Source organism: Crocodylus porosus, unplaced genomic scaffold (genome assembly GCF_001723895.1).
Source record: "Crocodylus porosus isolate Cpor-Errol unplaced genomic scaffold, CroPor_comp1, whole genome shotgun sequence".
In the NCBI taxonomy this organism is placed as follows: domain Eukaryota; kingdom Metazoa; phylum Chordata; order Crocodylia; family Crocodylidae; genus Crocodylus; species Crocodylus porosus.
Window position 1 is genome coordinate 36,803,494 of NW_017728914.1, and position 21,468 is coordinate 36,824,961.

General features: G+C 45.3%; 1 protein-coding gene across 6 annotated transcripts in view; it reads right to left on the reverse strand.

Annotated features, from left to right (window-relative positions):
* EBF1 (early B-cell factor 1) overlaps positions 1-21,468 on the reverse strand; it is a 298,865-nt gene that overhangs the window by 54,650 nt on the left and 222,747 nt on the right. For all 6 annotated transcript variants that reach the window (XM_019535303.1, XM_019535301.1, XM_019535300.1 and 3 more), the window contains exon 7: positions 18,190-18,316. In XM_019535303.1, coding sequence (XP_019390848.1) covers positions 18,190-18,316 — 127 coding nt within the window. The remainder of the gene's footprint in view (positions 1-18,189; positions 18,317-21,468) is intronic.

A 21,468-nucleotide genomic window follows, 5' to 3' on the forward strand; every position in this document is an offset into this window, starting at 1 on the left:
TTCATAGACATTAGGGCTGGAAGGGACCTCGGGAGATCATCGAGTCCAGCCCCCTGCCCAAAGGGCAGGAAGTCAGCTGGGGTCATAGGAACCCAAACCCATCATGCAAGTTTCAGCAGGTTTTGTCATCTGAAATAATAAAAGAGAAGTGAAATTTCTGATGGTGACAAAAGGTTGATAAACTTTTGGTGTCACTTTCTTTAAATGTGGAACTACACCAACCACACGGATAATTATAGATGACCAGATTGTAACTGCTTTATTGCTTCTTTTTCCTCATAAATTTTAATTTTAGAAAGTTAAGTGAAAAATGTGGTTTCAATTTCCTACAAATTGCACACAATTTGGTTTTAACAAGAAAATAGAAAGAAAGGGTATGCTCTGCAGAGTGAATTATAGAGCCGAGCTTGTTTTTCTGCCTCTGAGCGCCGTAAGAATAACAAAGTACAAAATGCAGAAAAGATGCCTTTGAAAAAAAAAGTCAACTGTACAAGGTACTAAGAAAAGCATCAAGTAATTTTTTATCTAAACATGCTTTAAGCAATTTAACAAGGTAATACAATTGCTCTAGTCTTTCTCTCTCCATTTTACCAGGCTGTAGTTTAAAGGAAACCAAGCTGAATACATGTGTTACAGGAAATCTTTTAATAAGAAAATGCTGTGTACATAACCATCTTGCTCTCTCACAACGCACCAGTGATTGTCAAAGTGCTATGAAAATCAGCTTGCTTCCAACCTTATTAAAACGCTTATATCAATATTTTACATGAAACCAGCACCCACAACCACAAGCATCATCTACTGCAGGAGAACAAGACGACATTAGTTTTGCCCAGGAGGTGCGGGGGTCCTGGGGCAGCATGCGTGTGGGGCCTTGGGTCTACCTTCTGCATCCAGCGGTCGTGTAATGACCCAACACGGCAGGTGTGTAATGAAAAGGGCTCTTTGAAATCACACTGCAAAGGGGCACTGGGATCTGGAAGACCAGAGGACTTACCCTACTAAATCCAACAGGATTAACGGTGGCCCACGGATAGATCTAGGGAAAGGACAAGATCCTGGGATGAGAGAAACAGCCCATGAATTGCTGCTCCTGGGGCATCCCTGCCATGGTGCATGAGATAAAATTGCTCCTAGCAAAGCCCATAGTGAGACACGTGCCCGGGCAGGATGGGGCTGCCTTTTGGGGGGCACCGAGGCAAAACCGGCGCGCTAGAGCAGTCCAGATGAGTGGCACTGGCCCCCTGTTTCAACTGCCTTTTTGAGAGTCGCTAATGCAGTGCATGGCAAATGAAGCACGAAGAGAAATAGGAATAACATAGGATGCGAGTCATGAGCGTGTAACACGCCCTGCACACCAGGACCCGCACCGGTGCTAGGATGGCGTTGTGCCCTGCAACTCAACGGCGTCCGGGGTGGGGAGTGCCTGTTGGGTAGGGCACTTCCCTCTGCGCTCGGCATGGCTCATTGAGCCTTTAATGCTATAGAGGGTGTGAAAAGTAGTTTTATTTTTAACGACAGCATGAAAATAGAGGCTCTCTCCCTCTCCGTGCTGAACGTATTGATCTTTTGCACCCAACCCGAAGGCTGCAGATAGGCTTGTTGCACTGGAAGAGCTACAGTGTCAGCCTTTTGTCAGGACAGCATGCACAGGTTAGCCCTTCGCTGTGGTCAGGAGAGAACAACACCAGCCCTCAGCCAAGGACAGCCGCTTTCCAGGTGCCATGATGCAGCAGAACGGGAAAATTAGACCCTGATCCGACAAAGCCCATAAGGGGCAGAACGAATCTCATGGCCTTCAATGGGATTACGTGTGTATAGGAGGTTAAGCAGATGCTTAAACACTTTGCACTGTCAGGGGCATTAATCATTGCCCAATATTGTTATTAATCAAAACAGGATGGAGTGTTGACTTGTAACACATGTTATAAGAACAGGGATTTTTCTCAGAGATGGTTTCTTTCAACAAAGTGGGCTTGGTTTGTATTTTGCAAACTTTTTGCAAACAGAAGACTCAGAAACAAACACAAGGGCTGCATTTCTTCACAAACATCAAGGCAAACAATTTTTCAATTTTCAAGATGCATGTATTTTTGAAAAAAATCCAGAGCTAGCTTCTGATTTTAACCGAAAGCTCCCAGACAAGCAGCCAGTTCGATCCCTGAAGATCCACAGACACCTGTAAAATCCTTTCCCCAAATTCTGTAGAAGTTTGGGGAATGGTGAAGTCTGAGCTAAATGAATTGCTAGAAAATTTGGCACAAAACTTTTGGACAAGAATTGTGTAATCGTCATCCAGCTCCAGCATTTATTACATAATATTCCAGGAGAAGATTTCCATCAAAAAGAAGTTTTTTTCAGACTAATTATGATGCAAGTCTTACAGGTCTGTACTGGAGTTTCGAAGTCTTTTAACACGTGCCAGCTCTAACGAATCTACAGTGACCCCGGACTGCTGGGACTGCTTTCATTGTGCAGTACTCACTCACTAAATGTATATTATTAAACTATATTATTATTTATTTTATTTCAGCCATGCCCTGAGGCCCCAGTCAAGTCAGCACCTTATTGGGCTATATGTTGTATGAATGTATAGTAAGATACAGCTCCTCCCTTAACGAGCTTACAATCTAAAGCCTCAGTCTTGCAAAGTGCTTCACGCAGATGAACAGCCTTCAAGCTGGGGTCTAATTAAACAAGACAAACAAAGTGTAGGAGGAAGGAAGTACTGCCATCACCCTTTCCCTTCTGGGGAACTGAAATACTAAGCGATGAACTCCCTGAACTTGCATTATTGAAGTCAATAAACATTTTGCAATCAACCTCAGTGAGCAGAAGACTGAGCCCATAGCCCCTTGCCCGCGGACACACATGATGGCTGTGGCGGAGCCCACACCCTTCACCTGGACATCAGAGATTCCCTCCAGCTTGAGTGCCAGAGGCTATTATCCCTCCAAATGTGGATCCAGCACACGATCTACCCGTGTTTTACATACGTCTGACTGTGCAGCAAGCACATCCTGCTGATAGTTTTCCTTGAGCGCTGCAAATGGTATCCAGGTGCCCAACACAAAGGCAGGCTTTATCCTCTCCTAACATGCAGAAGGCCAAGGAAAAGCCTCCTATGACCTTGCACACCCAGCGAACTCGCCGTGCCCAGCAGCAGCACTCCTGAGCATGCCACACCAGTACTGTGGGCTGCCTAATTAGCTCTGCTGAGGGGCAGAGCCAATTAGCCCAGGTCTCTGCTAGTTAGCAATGTTCAGACATAGCCCCCTCTGCTCCCTGCCCTGCCGTGTCAGTTTTACATGCATTTCTCCAAAAGGGCTGAAAAAGAGACAACCCTTGCAGGTACAACGGTGTCAAGGATCCAGTGCGATCACGCAGATCAGTCTGTTAAGAGCTCTCTCTGCTAAGCAGGCTGGTATTTCTAGATACCCATCGTGGTAGGAGATACCAGCTCCAGAGGCGACTGAAGACGATGCCTGGCAGAAATGCATCCATGTAGAAATCCTGAGATATCGCCTTATTGCCACTTCTAAGCTCATGCCATTTCAATGCAGCAACGGGGGACTGGAAGGGATGCCCTGGGTCAGGGAGTCCAGCTGCCTGCAATCCCAATGACCGGGCAATAGATATTTGGTCCACGAGACCATGCTCTCCAGCCCCCTCCACACACTGCAGCCATATAGCCCCTCATGAGGAATTTAGGCTCTTCACTACATCCCCCTTCTCTTACAGCTAAATCACATCTGTGCTCATTATCAAATCCTTGCTGCTCCATTATTTATCTCTTAACTACCAAGTGCGATAAGGGCTGGCACCTGGCCGAGGTATCAGGAAAGGCGGCGATGCCGGATGGAGTCGACTGCCTCTGGAAATGTTGGGGGGGGGGGCTATTTTAAAACCTCACTGACCTTTGCCATCCTGTTTCTCTGCTGCCCGTCGCCATGTCAGGAGACAAGAGCAGGACGTTTTCGATGCGCACCGCGCAAGTCAATATTTAAGGAGTGCATCTGTCTACGGTGGCATGTTTCTGATCATCCCCTGGAAGACAGGCACCCCAGAACTAACGGCTTTATACCTAGCATACATAATGCATGTCGTACGGTTAAAAAAAGAGCGAGAGAGAGAGAGAGACTCAAAGCCAAATCGTGCAGGTTGTCATAAAGCAAAGTATCAAGGGAACCTGTGAGCTTAAAGCCTCTGTATTGTTTCGTGATCGCAGGATGCTGTGACTTTAAGACGTTCCAGGTTTGTGATTATTTGGGGGTGGGGAGAGGGGGTCTCCCCTCTCCCTGCTCTAACAATCCCAGCTCTGCAGGACCCATGTAACAAGGCAATAGTATCTACGAAATAATGAGCGCAGGAATGCAGCGCTGTTCTTCCAGTCCAATCTCAGGTGCGATCTTGCACACTAAAGCACCGGATCAATACTCCCAGCAGCGAGCTGTTCAATACTCCCTGAATTATTGCTTCATTTTTCTTCTTATTATAGATGAGTTGTGTTATTATTTTCCCCAAATCGATATTTTACAACCTTTTTTATCCGTTTCTCCATAAATTTTGTGATTACTTTAAACTGGGAATTCCGGTACACTAAATAAGATGCAGTATCTGAGAGGGCTTTAATCTTTCTGCTGATTTTTTTTTTTTTTTTTTTTTTTTTTTTACTCTGCCATGGTTAAAGGCAGAACCTAATCAATAGCTAAGTGGGGAAATTTTTATGTAGAAAAGTTGAAAATGGCATGACTTCTGCAAGAGAAAAATGCAAATTCTCAGGAAATATTAACAGCTAAATGACAATTTTAGAGGCACCGGGAAAGGGAGGTCTGATGGGCACTTTGCATCTGAAATTTAATTCCAAACAAATATGCTTTTTACCACCCCTCAGTTACAGGGCCAGCATAATTCACTGAAATTGTTTCTTACAACGGCAGATAATCCTGTGCACCTTAGAGTGATTTAATTAGCTTCCATAGCTGTCTCCTGCTAAGTGTTTAAAGCATCTGCAAATCAAATCATGTTAACTCATCTGCTGCACTACTTTCTTTGTTCTATGCATAGGACCTTCTTGATAACGCTAATGGGAGCTACGAGTTTCCCTGGAGAGGTGAACAGTGAAGTGAGTTAATTACATAGTTATTGTAAAATTGTGTACATTATTCTACAGAACACATAGGGTGGATATAAAGTCGTTATACTGGAAACGAGGGCGATTGCTTAGTAAGCTAAACTGGCCCCATTTCAACAATGAAGCTGTCACGCCGAGTCCCGGCGAAAGCTGGAACCGCCACTCGCAGGCTGCATTTCAGGATCATGGCCATTAACTGTGCAAGGGCCAGGGTTTATCACTGCATCTAGCACAGAGTTGCTGGCCAGAAGGGAAGAGGCAGGGCAGCTTTCTGTCATGCTTCAAGAAATGAATGGGGAAACAAAAACTGCCCTGGATGCGCTCAGCCTCTTCTGGCACATCAACTCAGACCGCTCCAGAAGTCCACCCAGCGCAACTCATCTGGAAGTAAGCATCTCCGGTCCAGGAAGGCAAATCACTCCTAAACATCATTTTTGATTGCCAATTGTCTATAGAGAGATGGCAATCTCCTCTGATGGATTCATTACTTGAAATGATTTGGCAACGATTTTCTGACCGTTACAAGCATCCAGCGTAAAGTCTCTCAGTATGTTGGATACCTCTACATGGCCCCGATTCTGCAAAAAACTCTTAAGCGCATGCATGACTTCAAGACCACTTTCATGTGTGTAGGACTGGGGCAAGCATATTTTCTGTTCCTGGATAACACTTACCCTCCAGTGCCTGTGGAAAGACTCGTGAATGCAATACAAGTACAAAAGTCACTTCCCAGAACTGTACACTGAGATTTTGTGACTGCTTCAGCTAATTCACGCACTGGACTATTTGCAGAAAGTCAACAGGGCGGAGAAAAAGGCAAATAAAATGGAGGCAAATTCATTTCCTACAAGAATGAATATTCGTAGCACTCAGAATACCCTCATTTCTCAGCCCTAATCAGCATGAACATCTGCAAAAGGAAGTCCAAAGGGGGACTGGGAATGTCCCTTCCCTCGGGCCCTAATTTGGAGACGGATCATTTGTCTTTCTAACTGAACATGGGAGGACTGAGGGGATATGCGGCCCTTGCAAAGAAATGATGGCCTCGTCTTTGAGCAATGCAGACTACCTTCTTCAACACCGAATAAACCTCACAGCAGGACAGCTCTTCTTCCTGCCCTTGAGTTTTGCACCCTCTCTTACGCCGCGCAGGCCCACGCCCTTGAACTTCCCCATCCCCAATTGCCTCTGTAACTACTAAAACACATTTTGAACTGAAAAAAAGGGTGAAGGAAAAACTCAAACTTCAAGTAAATGGAGTAGGCATGCTCCCCTCCTCTTCTTTTTAAATAAATACCACGAGCATTGCAATGCAAGGCATGAAGGAACTAAAACGACAGCCAATTCCAAAACTGCAGTTAGATTATTGCTACCTCACTATTATACCTATTTTGAAACGTATTTTTAGACCCGTTCTGTAACAGCAGTGTATTCCTTGGAGTTGACGCATGACAAGCTGCTTGGAAGTTTCTGGAGAAACTTAAAACTATATTTAGCGTGCCTGGAAATCAAGGTTCATGAAGGTTTGGTTTTTTTTTAAAAAAAGGGGGGTTCATTACAAGCGTGTGTATCCTGCCAGAATAAATGGTAATTTTTTTGCCATAAAATTTGTTTTTGTCTCTGCTAATGCAAGTCTGCTAGGTTTGTTTTGCTTTTCCCTACCAGCCCCAAGAAGAACAGAGCAGTTCTGGCAATGAGAGTGGTGCTACTGAGACTGGGGGGGGGGGTGGAAATTTGGGAGGAAAAAATCTATGCATAAAAATATATTGTGGTATGTGCCTGGATTGCAGGAGCAAGGATTGTTGCTTTATGATACGTAGCCTCTAGCACAAAGGGCTCACCCACTGATGCTGCAATACAAATAAATGGTAGTAACAAGTTACACAATTATTCGCAGATACTGCAGGCTTTGCAGTGCTGTTTTCCCAAAGAGTTAAAATGCAGAGGTTTGTAACTGCCTACAGTTTTAACAAACGTATTTTTTGACAGGCTGTTAAAACATTTTAATTTCTATGTGCATTTTCTGTTCCATTGGGACTTAAAAAGGGGGGTGGGGAGGGGAAGTACTCATAGGTGGTTGGTTGTGTGTGTTTTCTTTTTAAATTAACCCTCTGTCTGCTGGGAGCTAGGGTTTCCTGATGTTAACCACCAATGCTGACACCAGGTGCAAATGCAAGAGCAGTTCAAGTCAGCAAACTCCTGGTGCAAAGAGCTTAACCACAATTTATGCCAACAGGAAAAAGGTGAAAGATTACGTTTGGGAGGGAAGAGCGTGTCAAGCTGAAAGGCACATATTGCCACCGCTTTTGCCTGTTCGGGCTGGAGCATGCCGCAAGGTGAAGTAACCGCCTGGCTGGTGCCCTGCATCGTTGGGAAAAAAAAGGATCTGCAGAAGTTTCAAGACATGGTTGAGAGACAGTGGTCTCTGACCCCGGCGCGCGCTGCCCCAGCGTCGGGCAGAGCCGTGACCGCACGCCAGCACATGTGGCTACGTGCGGTTACACAACTGCCAGATTTCAGTGGCAGATGAAGTGACTCCTCTCTGCAGTTTGTATTTCACTGGCTTGAAAGGTGACCTACCCGGGGCTTGAAAAAATCAGGTTTGTCTTAACCCAAGCATGGGCTTAGCCCAAGCATGCGCTGAAGTCGTACTGGCCCGTTGGGGCAAAGAAGGGACGGGGCCAGGGTCTTTCACTGCACCCTAACCCAGGGGCATGCAGTGCAGCTGGCACATCCCATTTCTTGCATCCAAGGCTGGTTTGAAGGAGAAGAAAGCTGCTCTCTGGCTACCCTTCTCCCCCCTTGTTGCCACGATGAACCCTAATTTGGTCCTTTGCATTTATTCTTATGTCCTTCAGAAGCCAAAACAAGAAAGGAGACGCTCAAGCACCGCAGCGGGTCATCTAGGAAACACTCGCCAAAGGGTTCTGGCAACCTTATGGAGGAAGAAGTGCATCCCACTGCAACTTACAGCTCCCTTTCAAGGAGGTGCCATGCAAGGAAAGCCCAGGCAGATGGTCCTGTCCTTTGTAACCTGAAGCTACTCTTCTTTCAGGGGGGCAGCAAGTGTGCATCTGATTAACTGAACTATAAATGAGCTGACGGGGGGATCCCTAGCACTCGGTCCATCTAAACCACTTGTGGAAGGCTCTTTTTTTAGTGTCCCCAGTCCGAGGACGCTAGCAGAGAACAGACACCCATGGACCTACTGACACGCCAGCGACTCCAGCGAGAGCAGCTGATGTGGGCATACACTGAGCTGGCGAGCGTGGGGACTGCTGGCCAGGGAGCCGTGAAGCGTGAGCGGGTGGGTGTGAGCTGCAGACACAGCGGGAGCTGCAGTATAGACACATCCCAGTAAAGCCCATAACGACAGACTCTGGCTCCTTCATTCAAGTTTTCCAGCCTTATCATAGACTCATAGAAAATGCAGGTTGAAAAGGCAGCAGGAGGTCACATCTCATCCAACCCCCTGCTCCAAGCAGGACCAGCCCCAACTACATCATCCCACACAAGGGTCTTCAAAACCTCTAAGGATGGAAACGCTACAACCTGCTCCAGTGCTTACCCACCCTCCTCGTGAGAAAGTTTTTCCTAATATCCAACCTCAACTTCCCTGGCTGCAGCTTGAGCCCATTGCTCCTTGTCCTGTCGTCTGCCCCCACTGAGACCAGCCCATCTCCATCCTCTTCCTAGTTCAATCCCTGCAGTTAGCCAAGATGCCAGCTGTCTCACACACGCACAGCCCCCAGGGATAACAGGCAAAATACAGGCAAGAGAGAAATGCTGCGCTGTCCCGGCCCGTCCCCCAAATGGACTCCAAAGCTCTTTATTGCACAAAACAGAAAGTTTCTTGTAGTTTGCCGTCCCCCTGCAGCAGCTCTCATGCACTCTTTGGCAAGCGTACAGCCCAGATGCTCACACACAGACATGTCCCACCAGGTATAAAACAGTCTCTGTGTGTGCACACGTGCTTTTGCCACCCCAGCCTGCTTTCCAGCAGCTCTTTGATGGTGCACAGTAACACTACACAGGGGCACCGGGCAGGGCTTGAAGGACGTGGGTCCAACACCAAGGAGAACAAGGTAGGCAGCATCAGTGCAAAAACAGGGTGATTTTCCTTATTAAAATCTCTGCCCCAAGGTTTTGAAGTGCTATGTAAGACCGCCTGAGTTTTTGGGGACCAGGGCAGCGCGGACACGAAGGGGACAGAATTACATACTGGCTAGCCAATACCCCTTGCTATATGAAAGGTAGACAGGGCACTCGCACCATTTGCATATCCAGCTATTAAAACACTGGTCAGTGAAGGACTGTAGCAAAAGGAGGGCACTTAAATCAATGCAGGCTTTTTATATACCTCAGCTCTTTGTTTTATTGACCACATTTTTAGAAGATGCAATAACGGCTTAGCAACTGCCACAAAATAACGGCAGAATAAAAAAGAGGAGTAGTTTCAATGCAGGGTAAGAGCTTTGAAGCAGGGGTATGAGATGGACGGGATTTTTGGAGAGGGGGCAGGAATAAAAGGAGGAATTTCCTAGACTTATTTTGCAAACCGGTGGATCAATTTATCACGGGGTAAGTATGGAGCTTGAAAAGCACCAAATGGTTTATTGGCTCTGAAGGTCAGATAACTATGTTATATCACATTAAATAGGTTAGAGTTTCCAGGGTCTACAGGGTTGCATAACAATTGCAGGAATACTTACAAAGTCTAGTTTATACCTTTAGCGTTAATAGCTTTCTAATCCTTTACCACAAATTTATAGTTTAACTATGGCAACACATCTTAAAGATTAAAGTTTTGTGACAAATAGTTCATGTCCTTTAATAATCAAATCACATAGCTTAGTTCGGGGGCTTATCAGCCTTTTCCCTAGTCTACGGTTTCATAGGTAGAAAATACTTTATATCCCTATTACATGAATGATGAATGGGACCATTGGTTATGGGCTGTTATTTGCTTGGCTGTAGTCAATATGTTTTCTTTGGACAGGGATTTCAGTGATTTATTTCTCTTCTGGCCTTATCACTTATTAACTCGGGGCAGACGGAAAAAAGCCAAGGTTGTGAATAAGGCCTAGCGCCCATTTAGACTTCTAATGCAAGAGAAAATATTCTTTTTAATGATCCAGCTCCCTTTTGCTGCATCGACCCTGATTGCACTCCCCTCTAACTAGGAAATAAAGGTCATATTTCTTGAAAAGCTTATACATAAAATATGCAAAATAATATGTTTCCTTCACAGCCCGCTTTATTCTGACGACAGCTGTAATTGCTTTCATTTTGCAGATGTCCTACAGGTACACGGTCTACTTTTAGTGGCTGTTTTTTGCAGAGCATTATAGTGAGGCCAGTGTTTAACAAACACCAGAGAGAGCGGGGTTCGGGGAGCAGATGAGCACACAAAAGGGTTTCTCCTGGTTACCTCCCCCACCTCCTTGCCGCCTGTAAGTGTCCCTGTCAGCCCACCCTTCAACTTCCCTGAACGTCCGCAGACCCCTCAGTCTCCTCCCAGTAACTCAGCCAATTTATTGCTCCACTGTGGAAGTCTTTAAAATGTTTTAAACCGCCCCCCAGCAAAACAAATAATAAATGCTGGAGTTATTTTATGTGGACGACAGCTCCTGATCACCATATCCAGCAGAGGAGTGTGCTGGGTTAAAATGCTGCGTTAGCAGTAGGTTTAAACGTGCAGTCCACCCATAGACCAGCACAAGCTGAGTGGAAAGGCTAGTGGAGAGCACGTTAAGACACGTCGGGCTGGTTCCCAACTCTGCCACAGAGTTCTTGGGAGACCTTGGGCAAGTCACTTAAACTATCCCACGCAGTGGAGATAACATCCCTCCGTGGTTGTGAGGTGGGCCTCTAGCACGGGGGAAACTCTCCACGCTCTGCCCTGCATCAGAGAAGGAAAATCCATTCTTGGACTCAACCAGTGCCTAGGAAACTTTCGTGGTTCTCTAACCAAGTCCTGACACGGCAGAGTAACAGCTGCCTTGGGAGAGTCTTCCCACAACCAGATGTTTGCTGCACAAGCTATTAGAGGCAGAGACGAGTTGTGTGAAAAACTAGGGCCTTCCCACCTTCCTGTGGCAAGGGCTTATTTCAGAATAAAAAATTTTCCTTGTGATCTGATGAGAGGGATCAGGTAACTCTGTAACCAGGCAAAAAATGTTTTAAAAATGTGTTAATTAAGTTTGGGTTGGTTTTTTTTTTCCTATTTTGTCTTTATAAACAAGAGAAGCAAATACCATTCCCCAATTTAAAAAATATTGTTTACATGGACTTGGTTTATTTCTCCTTTTCCTAATATGATTATGCTATCACCTGTTCTCAGACCTCATCCGAGCTCCCAGGAGACTAGGAACAGCACAACGGTCTTAAATGTGGAGCTCTGCACTACAGTTTAATCACGGCTGCAACCTCATGTCTCCGTTTCATGCTGAACAGTGCAAGGAAAGGCGAGAACATCCAACCCCATGTCTAGCCTCCACTCTTGACTTCAGTTTAGTTTCCCTGTGGCACTTAAAACCTGAACACTTGATGCTTTTCATTCTCTTACCCCTATCGAGGTTGACTTGCTGAAGGCAGAGATACAACTTGGTATTAATGACATAGCACTTGCTTGCTGCCTACCAGACCTCACACCCAAGCATTTTCCTGCAGAAGAATTTAACACGCAGGCAGGTCAGAGCAAAGCCCACGGCAGCACCGAAAACGCCAGCCTTTTTCTTACCACGCCGTTCTCTCCAAGACGGCGTTCTCTCCTCATTTGTACTCATCAACTACTTAAGTGTTCAGGATTTAATAATAAGTGCACCCAAATGGGGCATGGTTCAAATACAAGGTTGTGTACTAAGATCCCCTGCCTCTCGACTTGACATTTTGGAGCAGCCACTGGATAATACGGTTATGGCCAAAGTTAGCTGGCACGAGGGTTAAGCGCCCTCCCAAAGGGATCGAGCTACAGGCTCCAGCGGGGCTCTCAGCCCCTCCTGACAGCCAGTCTGTCTCTCAGCATCCTTTTTTTTTCAGTCTACAAGCTCCAGAAACCCTCTTTTCTGAAAGCAGGCTGCTTCATTGATTATGTCTCCTCTGAGCCTTGTGAAAGACATCGGCGCCTTCTTGAGAAGAGCAGAGTTTTCCCGCAAAAGAATCCATGAAATCTCCCAGGCTCGAAGGTTTCGAGACGTGGAGATGTATGTGCGAGCAGTCCCTGCCTGCAGCAAACCTTCCCGGACCCGAGCAACAGCATACATCGCCAGTTTTGCACTTACGGGTCAAGTTTTTAAAGCGTCCTGGAGACGTTCCTTGAATGCGTTACAACACGCGCTTCAGGGGTGGGGGACGATACGAGGTGGGGTTAGATGACACGACTGAAATTGCAGCGATCGCGTGTCTTCACTCCAGGCTTACTTTTGGGTGATCAGGACTGCATTAGCCTCGCCGGGGCGTGCGAGCAGCTACACTGCAAAAAAGGCATTGGGGGCAACACTCGGATAAGAGCCTGAGTTAATTGTGCAATGACGGCACTATCTCAAGGCATGCGTTGTTGGGATGCATTTTAACTCTACAACTACCTACCATCTGTCTTGTAACCGCCCCAGTTCCACCCACACCCGCAGCAGTCCATCCTGACCCTGGAAGCGCTGCGGTCCCTGAAGATCGGACACGGCGCACCTCCTCACCCCTGCCGGGCGCGTGGAAGTTACCTGGGCGTGCAGACTACAAGCGGAGGAGATCCACCAGCTGCAACCCTGGCACACCCTGTTCCTGGCTTCCAGCCTTCTGCACCCAACCCTCCTCTCCCGCCGTTCAGTAAAGGCAAGCCCGAAGAAGAGACAAGCGGGCCAGAGAGCGACTCCTAAAAGGGCTCTTGCTTTGCAATTAAAAACACGATACGGATGGCTACAACGGGGGATATAAGGCGGGGAAGGACATCTCAGAAGACTCAGGCCACCCTGAAGATCAATCCTAAATCTTTACAGTCATACGCTTAGCCCCAAAGCTACAAACAGAGCCCAAGACTGCTGCTGCCTCTCTCCCAATCCCTTGCTTCGGTTTGGAAACAAGAGCTGCGAAGTTTTAACCAACTGAGTATCTGATAGGAAATAAAGAATAATGGACCTTGCATAGACCCTATACAGTTTGGGGCAAACAAAAATCTGGTTTCATTTCCATGCATGCAATCCCACTCGAGTCCCAGTGTCCATACACCCCATGGATGAACAGCACCATTCAGTGAGCTGTAACGGGGCCTTGCCTCAGTCTTCCCCACTTATCCAATGGGCATCATGGGACTTACCTGAACAAGAAGGTGCAACACAAGGCTTAATTTATTAACACTGGGAAAGTGCCGTGAAAGAAGGGCGCTGTACGGAAAAGGTGATCAGCTCCTTGGTATAGTCACCTGTGCCATCCGAGAAGCTGAAGCCCGACTCGCAAGATGCATGCACTTTGGTATTTTCCATTATTCAATTCCTAATAAACAGTATACCTGAAGGAACTTTAAACCCTGCAACCTAAGCAATAATTGCTTTGTAAGTGTCTGCTAATGACATGCTTTTAAGAGTGAAAATAAAAATCTACATTTCCCTGGAAACACACAGTCACCATGGGTGTACTTCTTTCAAAAATACCTCTGAAAGCTAGGATTTCTCCCTATGTATGTGACCTTGATCCCTACATGGCACATGGGCTCAGAGATCAAGTTACTAAGTTGTCTGCAGATAAAGGGAGAGGGGAGAAAAAAAAGGGCTAAAATTAATGGGTCACTGGGTATTTTCTTCTAAGAATTTAAGTACTTAACAGTAAGGGAAAACAAGCAGTTTACAGCCAGGTGGCTTGAGGGGGTATTTTGTTGAACACTGATTAAAAATAATTTCTTCTAAATGAGACCTGACCACAAAATGGGCCCATTAACGAGCAGGGACATTCTCACTAGAAAGGAAACCATGCTTGATCGACTCCCTGGGTTGGTGGGTTTTCTCCTCCTCCTCTATTTATTTTTTTTCCCTCTTCCCTTCTCGAGCAGGGCAAATAAGCACAAGTGATGCTGAAATGTTTTCAGCCAAAAAAACACTCGGCCTCTGTGGTTTTGTAATATGTTCCAGGACACCGAGTGCCCCGACGAACACGGTGAAACGCTCCCACCGATTGGAGCGACGCTGGGGAATGTGACAGCATCGCCACTTCCAATTGGTCCAGTTCCTGCAGGCCCATAATGAGCCTTGTAAAAAGCAAGCAAGAAAGAAAGAAAATAGCACTATGTGGGAGTTAAAACAAGTTCTCATGGGAAAAATGAATGGCAAGAAATTCTAGCTTTAAAAGAAACAGCTAATCTGCTAGTTTGATTGTTCTTCAAAACTTACAATGAACCAATAATCCTAATTAAAAACACTTGCCCTAGTTCTATAAAGCATCATAGCTTTTCCTATGCTTCGTTTGTACACCACCGTAGACTATTATTATTTTTTTTTTCCTAGTGCTCACTAACAAAATGCTGACTTTGTTGGGATGGCTGAGCTAATTTCGTGAACTCAGTGTGAAACCTTAGCTAAACAAAATTGTGGTAATTTTCCTTAATTTGTAAAAGTGATTGGAGTGCAAACAAAATTTTCCTCTTGGGTCAATCCTATAATTTTCAATTAACTAAAACTAATCGGCAGGCATGCACTGAACCTGCATTTTGTTTAAAGGGCTGGAAGGCATTTCTAAAGGTCAGATGCATTAATTGTTTTTATTTTATTTTCAGGTTCACCTTCTTTAAAAAAAAAAAGAAAAGCAGGCCAGGTTTCATAAGTTGTCTATAAAAGGACAGAGAAAGGAGTAATATGTGGGGTATGATGCTGGTCAGAAGAGAATTTATACATCTGTCCTATTTTTATGGCATATATACAATTAAGGGAATCTGCCTTTGAATCCAGCTGTCATTTTTGCGTCGTTCCTCATCATTTTCACTCCCTGAACAAAAAAAATGTTAAGCTGAAAATGGCACAAATAAAGCAATAAACTAAATGGGAACACTGTTAATGCCTGGAACAATTGAGTCATATCAAGTCACTCTTCTGCTTTTGAACAGATAGCCCAAAATGTGCCTCTTTCTTCTTGAAAGGACTTAATTAAAGGTGATTTGGAAAACCAGAATCAAAACCAATTGGGCTTGGTCCTTTTTCTGCTTCTTCACATGGAGAAGGGAGACATGAAAGTTTCCCCTGCAAAGAATATTTGGGGACTGGGTTGCCTTCTTTATTTTTTTTTAATCTACATATCCCATCTGCCCGAGACAAAACAGTCTATGACCGGAGAACGGTGAAATAACATTTAGTCACGGGAGTGAAAAATGAGACTGAGACAGACTTTTTAGTCAAACTATTTAGGATTCTCTGGGTCACGTCCTCAGCTAGTGAAGACTGTCCATATAAGCATCCAACAACGGGAACCCTTGCTTATCCTTTGCTCTTGTTAATATTTATTTAGCTTCAATGACTAATTAAACCATTTGAATAAAGCACATGCTTTGACTTTTCTGCCGATTCATTCAAACGCTAGCACTCCTACTAACCGTAGTCCAAGACCCAACGATCACCTGCACCTTGGCAGAGAAGACCTGATGTGAACATTTCGGGCCCAATTTAACTAAAAACCCTGACGAAGCACAAACATGTCTCTGCAGGGCACCATTATGCAAACCATTCTGCATCAGTGAAATCACACGGGAACGGAGCTCGCCTGTTTGTACCAACACAGCTGATAATACACCCTCCACACACGTGCATGCATATATGACGGTGTATGTGCATCAAGAGCCCCACACAGGCCACTGCGGGCTTGGTGAGTAGTTCATATCCAGGAGCTTTTTGAATAGTTCTTATATTTAACCTTCTCTGGGAGCTCAGGAGACCTGCCACAGCTCAGGATTTACCACAACCCACAAACACAGCAAGGAACCAAGGAGTATACAGTCCTGTATAGACACCCCAGAGACAGGTCTAGGGATAAATGTAATAGAGCCCAGTGTAAGGGAAATCATAGAAATGAAGGGCTGGAAGGGGCTTTGAAAGTTTATCAAGTCCAACCCCCTGCTCCTGCTCTGGGCCAGAGTACTGCTGAGATCAAATGATCCCAGCAAGGCATCTGTCCAGTCTCCTCTTGAAGACTCCCAAAGTTGGGGACCACACCACCTCCCTGGGAAGTCAATTCCAGATTCTGGGCACCCTTACCGTAAACCCGTTCTGCCTTGCATCCAACCTGAAACCATCCTCTGACAGTTCATGGCCATCGCTCCTTGCCCTCCCCTGGACTGCCCTAGTGAACAGTTTTTCTCCCAGCTCCTAATATTCACCCCTTACATACTTATAGATGGCCACCAAGGCCCCCTCAGTCCTCTCTTCCCCAGGCTGAGCAGTCCCAGATCCCTCAGTCTTTCCCCATAAGGTTTGTCCTCCAAGCCCTTCATCACCCTTGTGGCCCTTGTTTGGACCCTCTCCATGCTGTCCACAACCCCTTTGAAGTGCAGCGCCCAGAACTGGACACAGGACTGCAGCTGGGGTCTCGCCAGCGCCAAGTCGAGAGGAAGTATCACTTCCTAACTCTGTAAAGTGCCTCCGAAGAGGTTGGCACCATAGGTTTTTTATTTTTTTATATATATATATACATATACATAAATATATATATCTATATATACACATATATACACACACACATATATACACACACACACATAATATAGATATATAAAACTATAAAATATACATATAAAGCTATAAAATAATACAATAAATATAAAATAATCTCTATTTTATATATATTTATATATCATATTTATCTGTATAATGGATATTTATTTATATAACTATATCTATATCTATCTATATCAGTAGCTACCAACCTTTTTCTGCTGCAACCCTAAATCTGGGTCGTGACCCCCGACTCACTCATGCCCAGTAGCGCCAACAGAGCCTGGGCTGAGTTGGGATCGTGGGGCCAGCAGGTAGCAAGAGCCACAAGGACCACGCACTGGGAGAGCCCCGCAGGCAGGAGGGGTGGAGCGAGGGGCGGACCCCCACTTTGGGTCACACCCCAAGATTGGGAGCCACTGATCAATCTATCTATAATGGATAGCTAGGCTGGTACCACGGGTTATCCATTTTATACACACACACACACACACACACATATTGATTGATCTATCTATCTAGTTCTCTCTCTATATATCTAGATCTATATATATATATATATATATAGCTATCTAGATAGATATAGATATCTATCTATCTAGAAATAGAGATTATTTTATATATATTATTTTATAGTTTATATATATATATATATATAAAATGGATGGCTAGGATACTGCTTGACTGTATTTAAATCCAGTCCTTATCCCTCCACAATGTGGTTTCACATGATTCCTAACTATGTGGGATGCCCCATGGCCATGCATTTTAAGGGGGAAAATAAAACCCTTAACCAGTCCTCCCATGAGATCTCTGCATGGAAGAGTCTCCCCAAATGCACTGCCATCCACAGTCGTGAACGGGACAGCTGCCCAGCTTTCCTAGAAGGCAGAGATAAACACAGCTGTGCCACACAGTAGATGTGGGCAGGCCAGCACGCTTCTGCTTGGAGAGATCCGACGACGTGGACACACTGGATTGCATTGCTCTGACGGCGTCAGAGGAGAGTGCATAGCTGAGGGTCTCAGCCACGAAGAGACAGCCTTGCTTGTGCTGGCTCGTTGTGCTTCTTCATTAGGCCTTTGCACCTCTGTTTAGGCATGGACCCACTGTGCATCACCATAATAATGAAATAATCTCTTATTTTCTCCTTCCTGGAGGAGGTAGGAGCAAATATACAAATGATCCCCGTTCCAAAAAAAGTGCATTTTTGCAATGACCTATAGCCACCCATTCGCTAAAAATCAAACCTTACTATGAAGTTGCAAGTGATAGCAATAAAACACAGGAGTGGCAGTCCCAGCAGCTGGGAGTTGGGTCCGCTGCTTGCCCTCGTTTTATACATTGCAGCTGGTGCTAAAGCATTCTTACCGGTGTAAATGAACCTCCCAGGCGTTCCCTTGCAGAACTGCTTCGATTTGTAGGACAATGTGACTTCTACCACACCAGGGATGTGTCGGGGAGGCGTCTGAACTCGGATTGCATGAGGAGTAATCAGCTAGAAGAAAACATGGGGGGGGGAAAAGCACTGTTACAAGCCGAACACTTCTTTAATAACACTTTCCTCTCGGATCTCAGTAAACAAAGCTTTGAAACGTGTAATTAACCTGTCAATGTTTGAATACAATCTTGATGTAACCCACATAAAAGCCAGTGACAACAATATTTACAAGCGTTCTCCTTCTCAGCCATAACAACATTATCTCAGTTGTCATACACGCCAAGCACTTGCTTCCTTCTATGAACATTAAGCCTGGCTTAGTGCGACGGCTCAAGCCAGCACACGCCAGATGAAGGTTTTATACTCCGGTGGTCACAATGGTGCCTGACTAACACACACTTTACAAACGGAGGATTTGCTGAAGGTTTGGACAAAGACCATTACAGTAAGGTAGGCAAAGGTTAAATCTATTGAGCACTTGGACTCTAGGTGTGCAGTGGAACACATGCCATTTAAACATGTGGATCCCAAGTCTCTCACCATCATGTACATGTGTGTGATGGTGCATTTCTAGTGCAACTCTGTGCAAACCTGCTTTTCACTACTGGAGCAAACAGGAATGATTGCACAACAGGCAAGTCTATACCAGCTCCAGACCACACAAAGAGCATTGCAATGAAGCACAGCACGCCTACCATGTGTGCAATGCACACGAAGATGAAGGTAAATGTGGGTATCTGATGGACCATGACACGTTTGCTGCCAGATAATTTTCTCAGATATTACTCTGGAGTAAAATTACACCGCTACGTTCAGTGGACACGTGGCCCCCTCTCCCATGGTAGATGTATTGCAAGACCTTGCCACTAGGTGGCAGGGAAGATGGTGATAATAACCTGTCTGCACCGAACAAACAGCCACCCAGGGATGGAACGGAGGAGAGCTATGAACACACTATACTAGCCTAATTTTACCCCAGGTAAAGTTAAGTCCAATTGTTCCCAGAGGTAACGTCACTCCAGAATCAAGTGACTTACCCTGTAGTAATGCTGTGCATGCTCTTCCCATTTTCACTGCAAAGTCCATTTACGTGTCATATGTCTGCACCCTCAGAGTAGCTGTGAGTGTGTGCCAACACCCTTGCTCTAGAGAGTAGTTATTTCATGTGCCCAGTGCTGCCCTACGGTGGTTACACTACCCTCATTTTGGTGGCTAGTGAACAGTGGCTGTGGCTACATGAGACGCTCTACTGTGCAGTAAAGCATCACCATCTACACATGCAGGCTTAGTCTACTGCGCAGTAAATTAATTGCACAGTAAAGCCAAATAGCATTAATTGCACGTGCAGACGCGCCCACAGAGTGGGCACATTCTCCATCATTGCTCAAGGCTATGGCAATATCCACCCCCATCTTGCCATGCCCTCTCCTGAGCCCAGACTGCCCTCTCAGAAAAGGGCTGTGAAAAGGTCAGCCACTTACTCTGCAGAGCAGCTGTAGGAGCCAGACAAACACTTGGGACATCCAGGCAAATGGTCCCTGGTCTGCGGGAAATGAGATGGTTGTGTCTAGAAGCAGGGCAAGACCCTAGTGGAAAGACTTTAAAGGAATCTCCAGAGCCCCTCTACCTTTGCCTTATTATTACCCAAGCTTTCCCGTGACTTTCGAGGAGGCCTGCCTGGAGGGAAGCATGCCACGGGGGCAGGAGGAGCAGTGGGGTGGATGGTGGGGTTGGTGAAAAGCCTTACGCACGTAACAGAAGAGAAGAAATCCTTTACATTTAATAGAATGGGCTGAACCCCACAGCTGTTGTGCTGAAGGGAGCCCGACTGCCTTGATTTTAGAGCACGTCACTGGTTGTTTATTGGAGCGAGTCAATGTTTCATGGCAAGGCACACTGGATGAAAACTTAAGATGAAACCTTTGTAATAATGGTTTGGGGTTTTTGTTGGTTTGGGGGTTTTTTTGTTTTGTTTTGTTTTTTTATAAAAACTTTTTTTGGCAATTTTTTTTTAATTTTTGCAGACCAAAGAGGGGTTTTTTCCTCCTGAATGACAACCAAACACTTTTTTCAAAAGCTATTTTTTCTGATTTTTAATTTAAAAGTAGGCTTAAAATATTAAAAAGAAAAGAAAAGAAATGTAATAACATCCCTTCAAAAGTCACTGGCCCTTTGTGGTCATCTCTAGTTTGTCTGTTGTGTGAGTTTTGAGCACAACTCCTAACACCCTCCCCTCTATATCTCAAGAATGAAAATCCCCAAAGAAAAGAGTTGGCAACAAAACACTGAAGAACCGGGAATGCTGCTCAGAAATGCAGCCATCTCTCTTATGTGAATGAAATGCACTGCAAAAAGTTCCCATACATTTTTAAAAAAAAACTGATGGAAAAAAAGAAGTCAGTGCTACCGCCCCCAAGTGTTCAGAAGAATGAATCAGACCCCCCAAGAAATCAAAAGACTGGATTAAAAATCATGAGTTTTTTTTGTTTTTTTTTTAAATCAGCAGAGGGTTCTTCTTTTTTCCCTTTTGATATTTTCAGGCTTACAAGCTTTTTCCTGAGGACCTAGATATTTACTTCTTACAATGAAATGTGTCATTTAAAAAAAATGAAGCCCAGCTGACTCCAGGAGCTGGCACTTTGAGAAAAGCAGTCATTGTTGCAAGATTTTTAGGCTGGGGCAGAAATTACACACCGGTATAAGTGATTGGAAGCTGCTTCCAGTCTGTAACACAACAGAAGTTCAGTGCACATAAACCACTTTCAAAATAGCTGAAACCAGTTTAAGTTAACCTGGGTGGATGCAGTATCAGGCTGAACCGATTTAGGTTAAATTGGTTTGTTGAACTTCTGTGCCAGACCCCCTCCAGATTCAAGTTCACTCACAGTCCCCCAACATCCCAGGATGCTTTGCACCTCCTCCATAAACCCTGCCCTCATAGGATGGGTGGGCCAGCTTTGGCCCAAGCTGTCAGCTCCAGCCCAGCAGGGAGGTGTGCTCTAGCACCCCCGGCTTCTGGCCTAGGCCACTGCAGGCATGTGGCTGCATTTCTGGGATCAAAAGTGAATGTCTGTTCAGTTGCTTGTCAGTTCAATCTACACAGGTATGACTAACCTGCAAAGATTACATCCATTCAACCTCGGGATTTTTTTGACTGTCTGTACTTAGCCCCTATGAAAGCACATGTATTGGACACAATAGAAAATGGG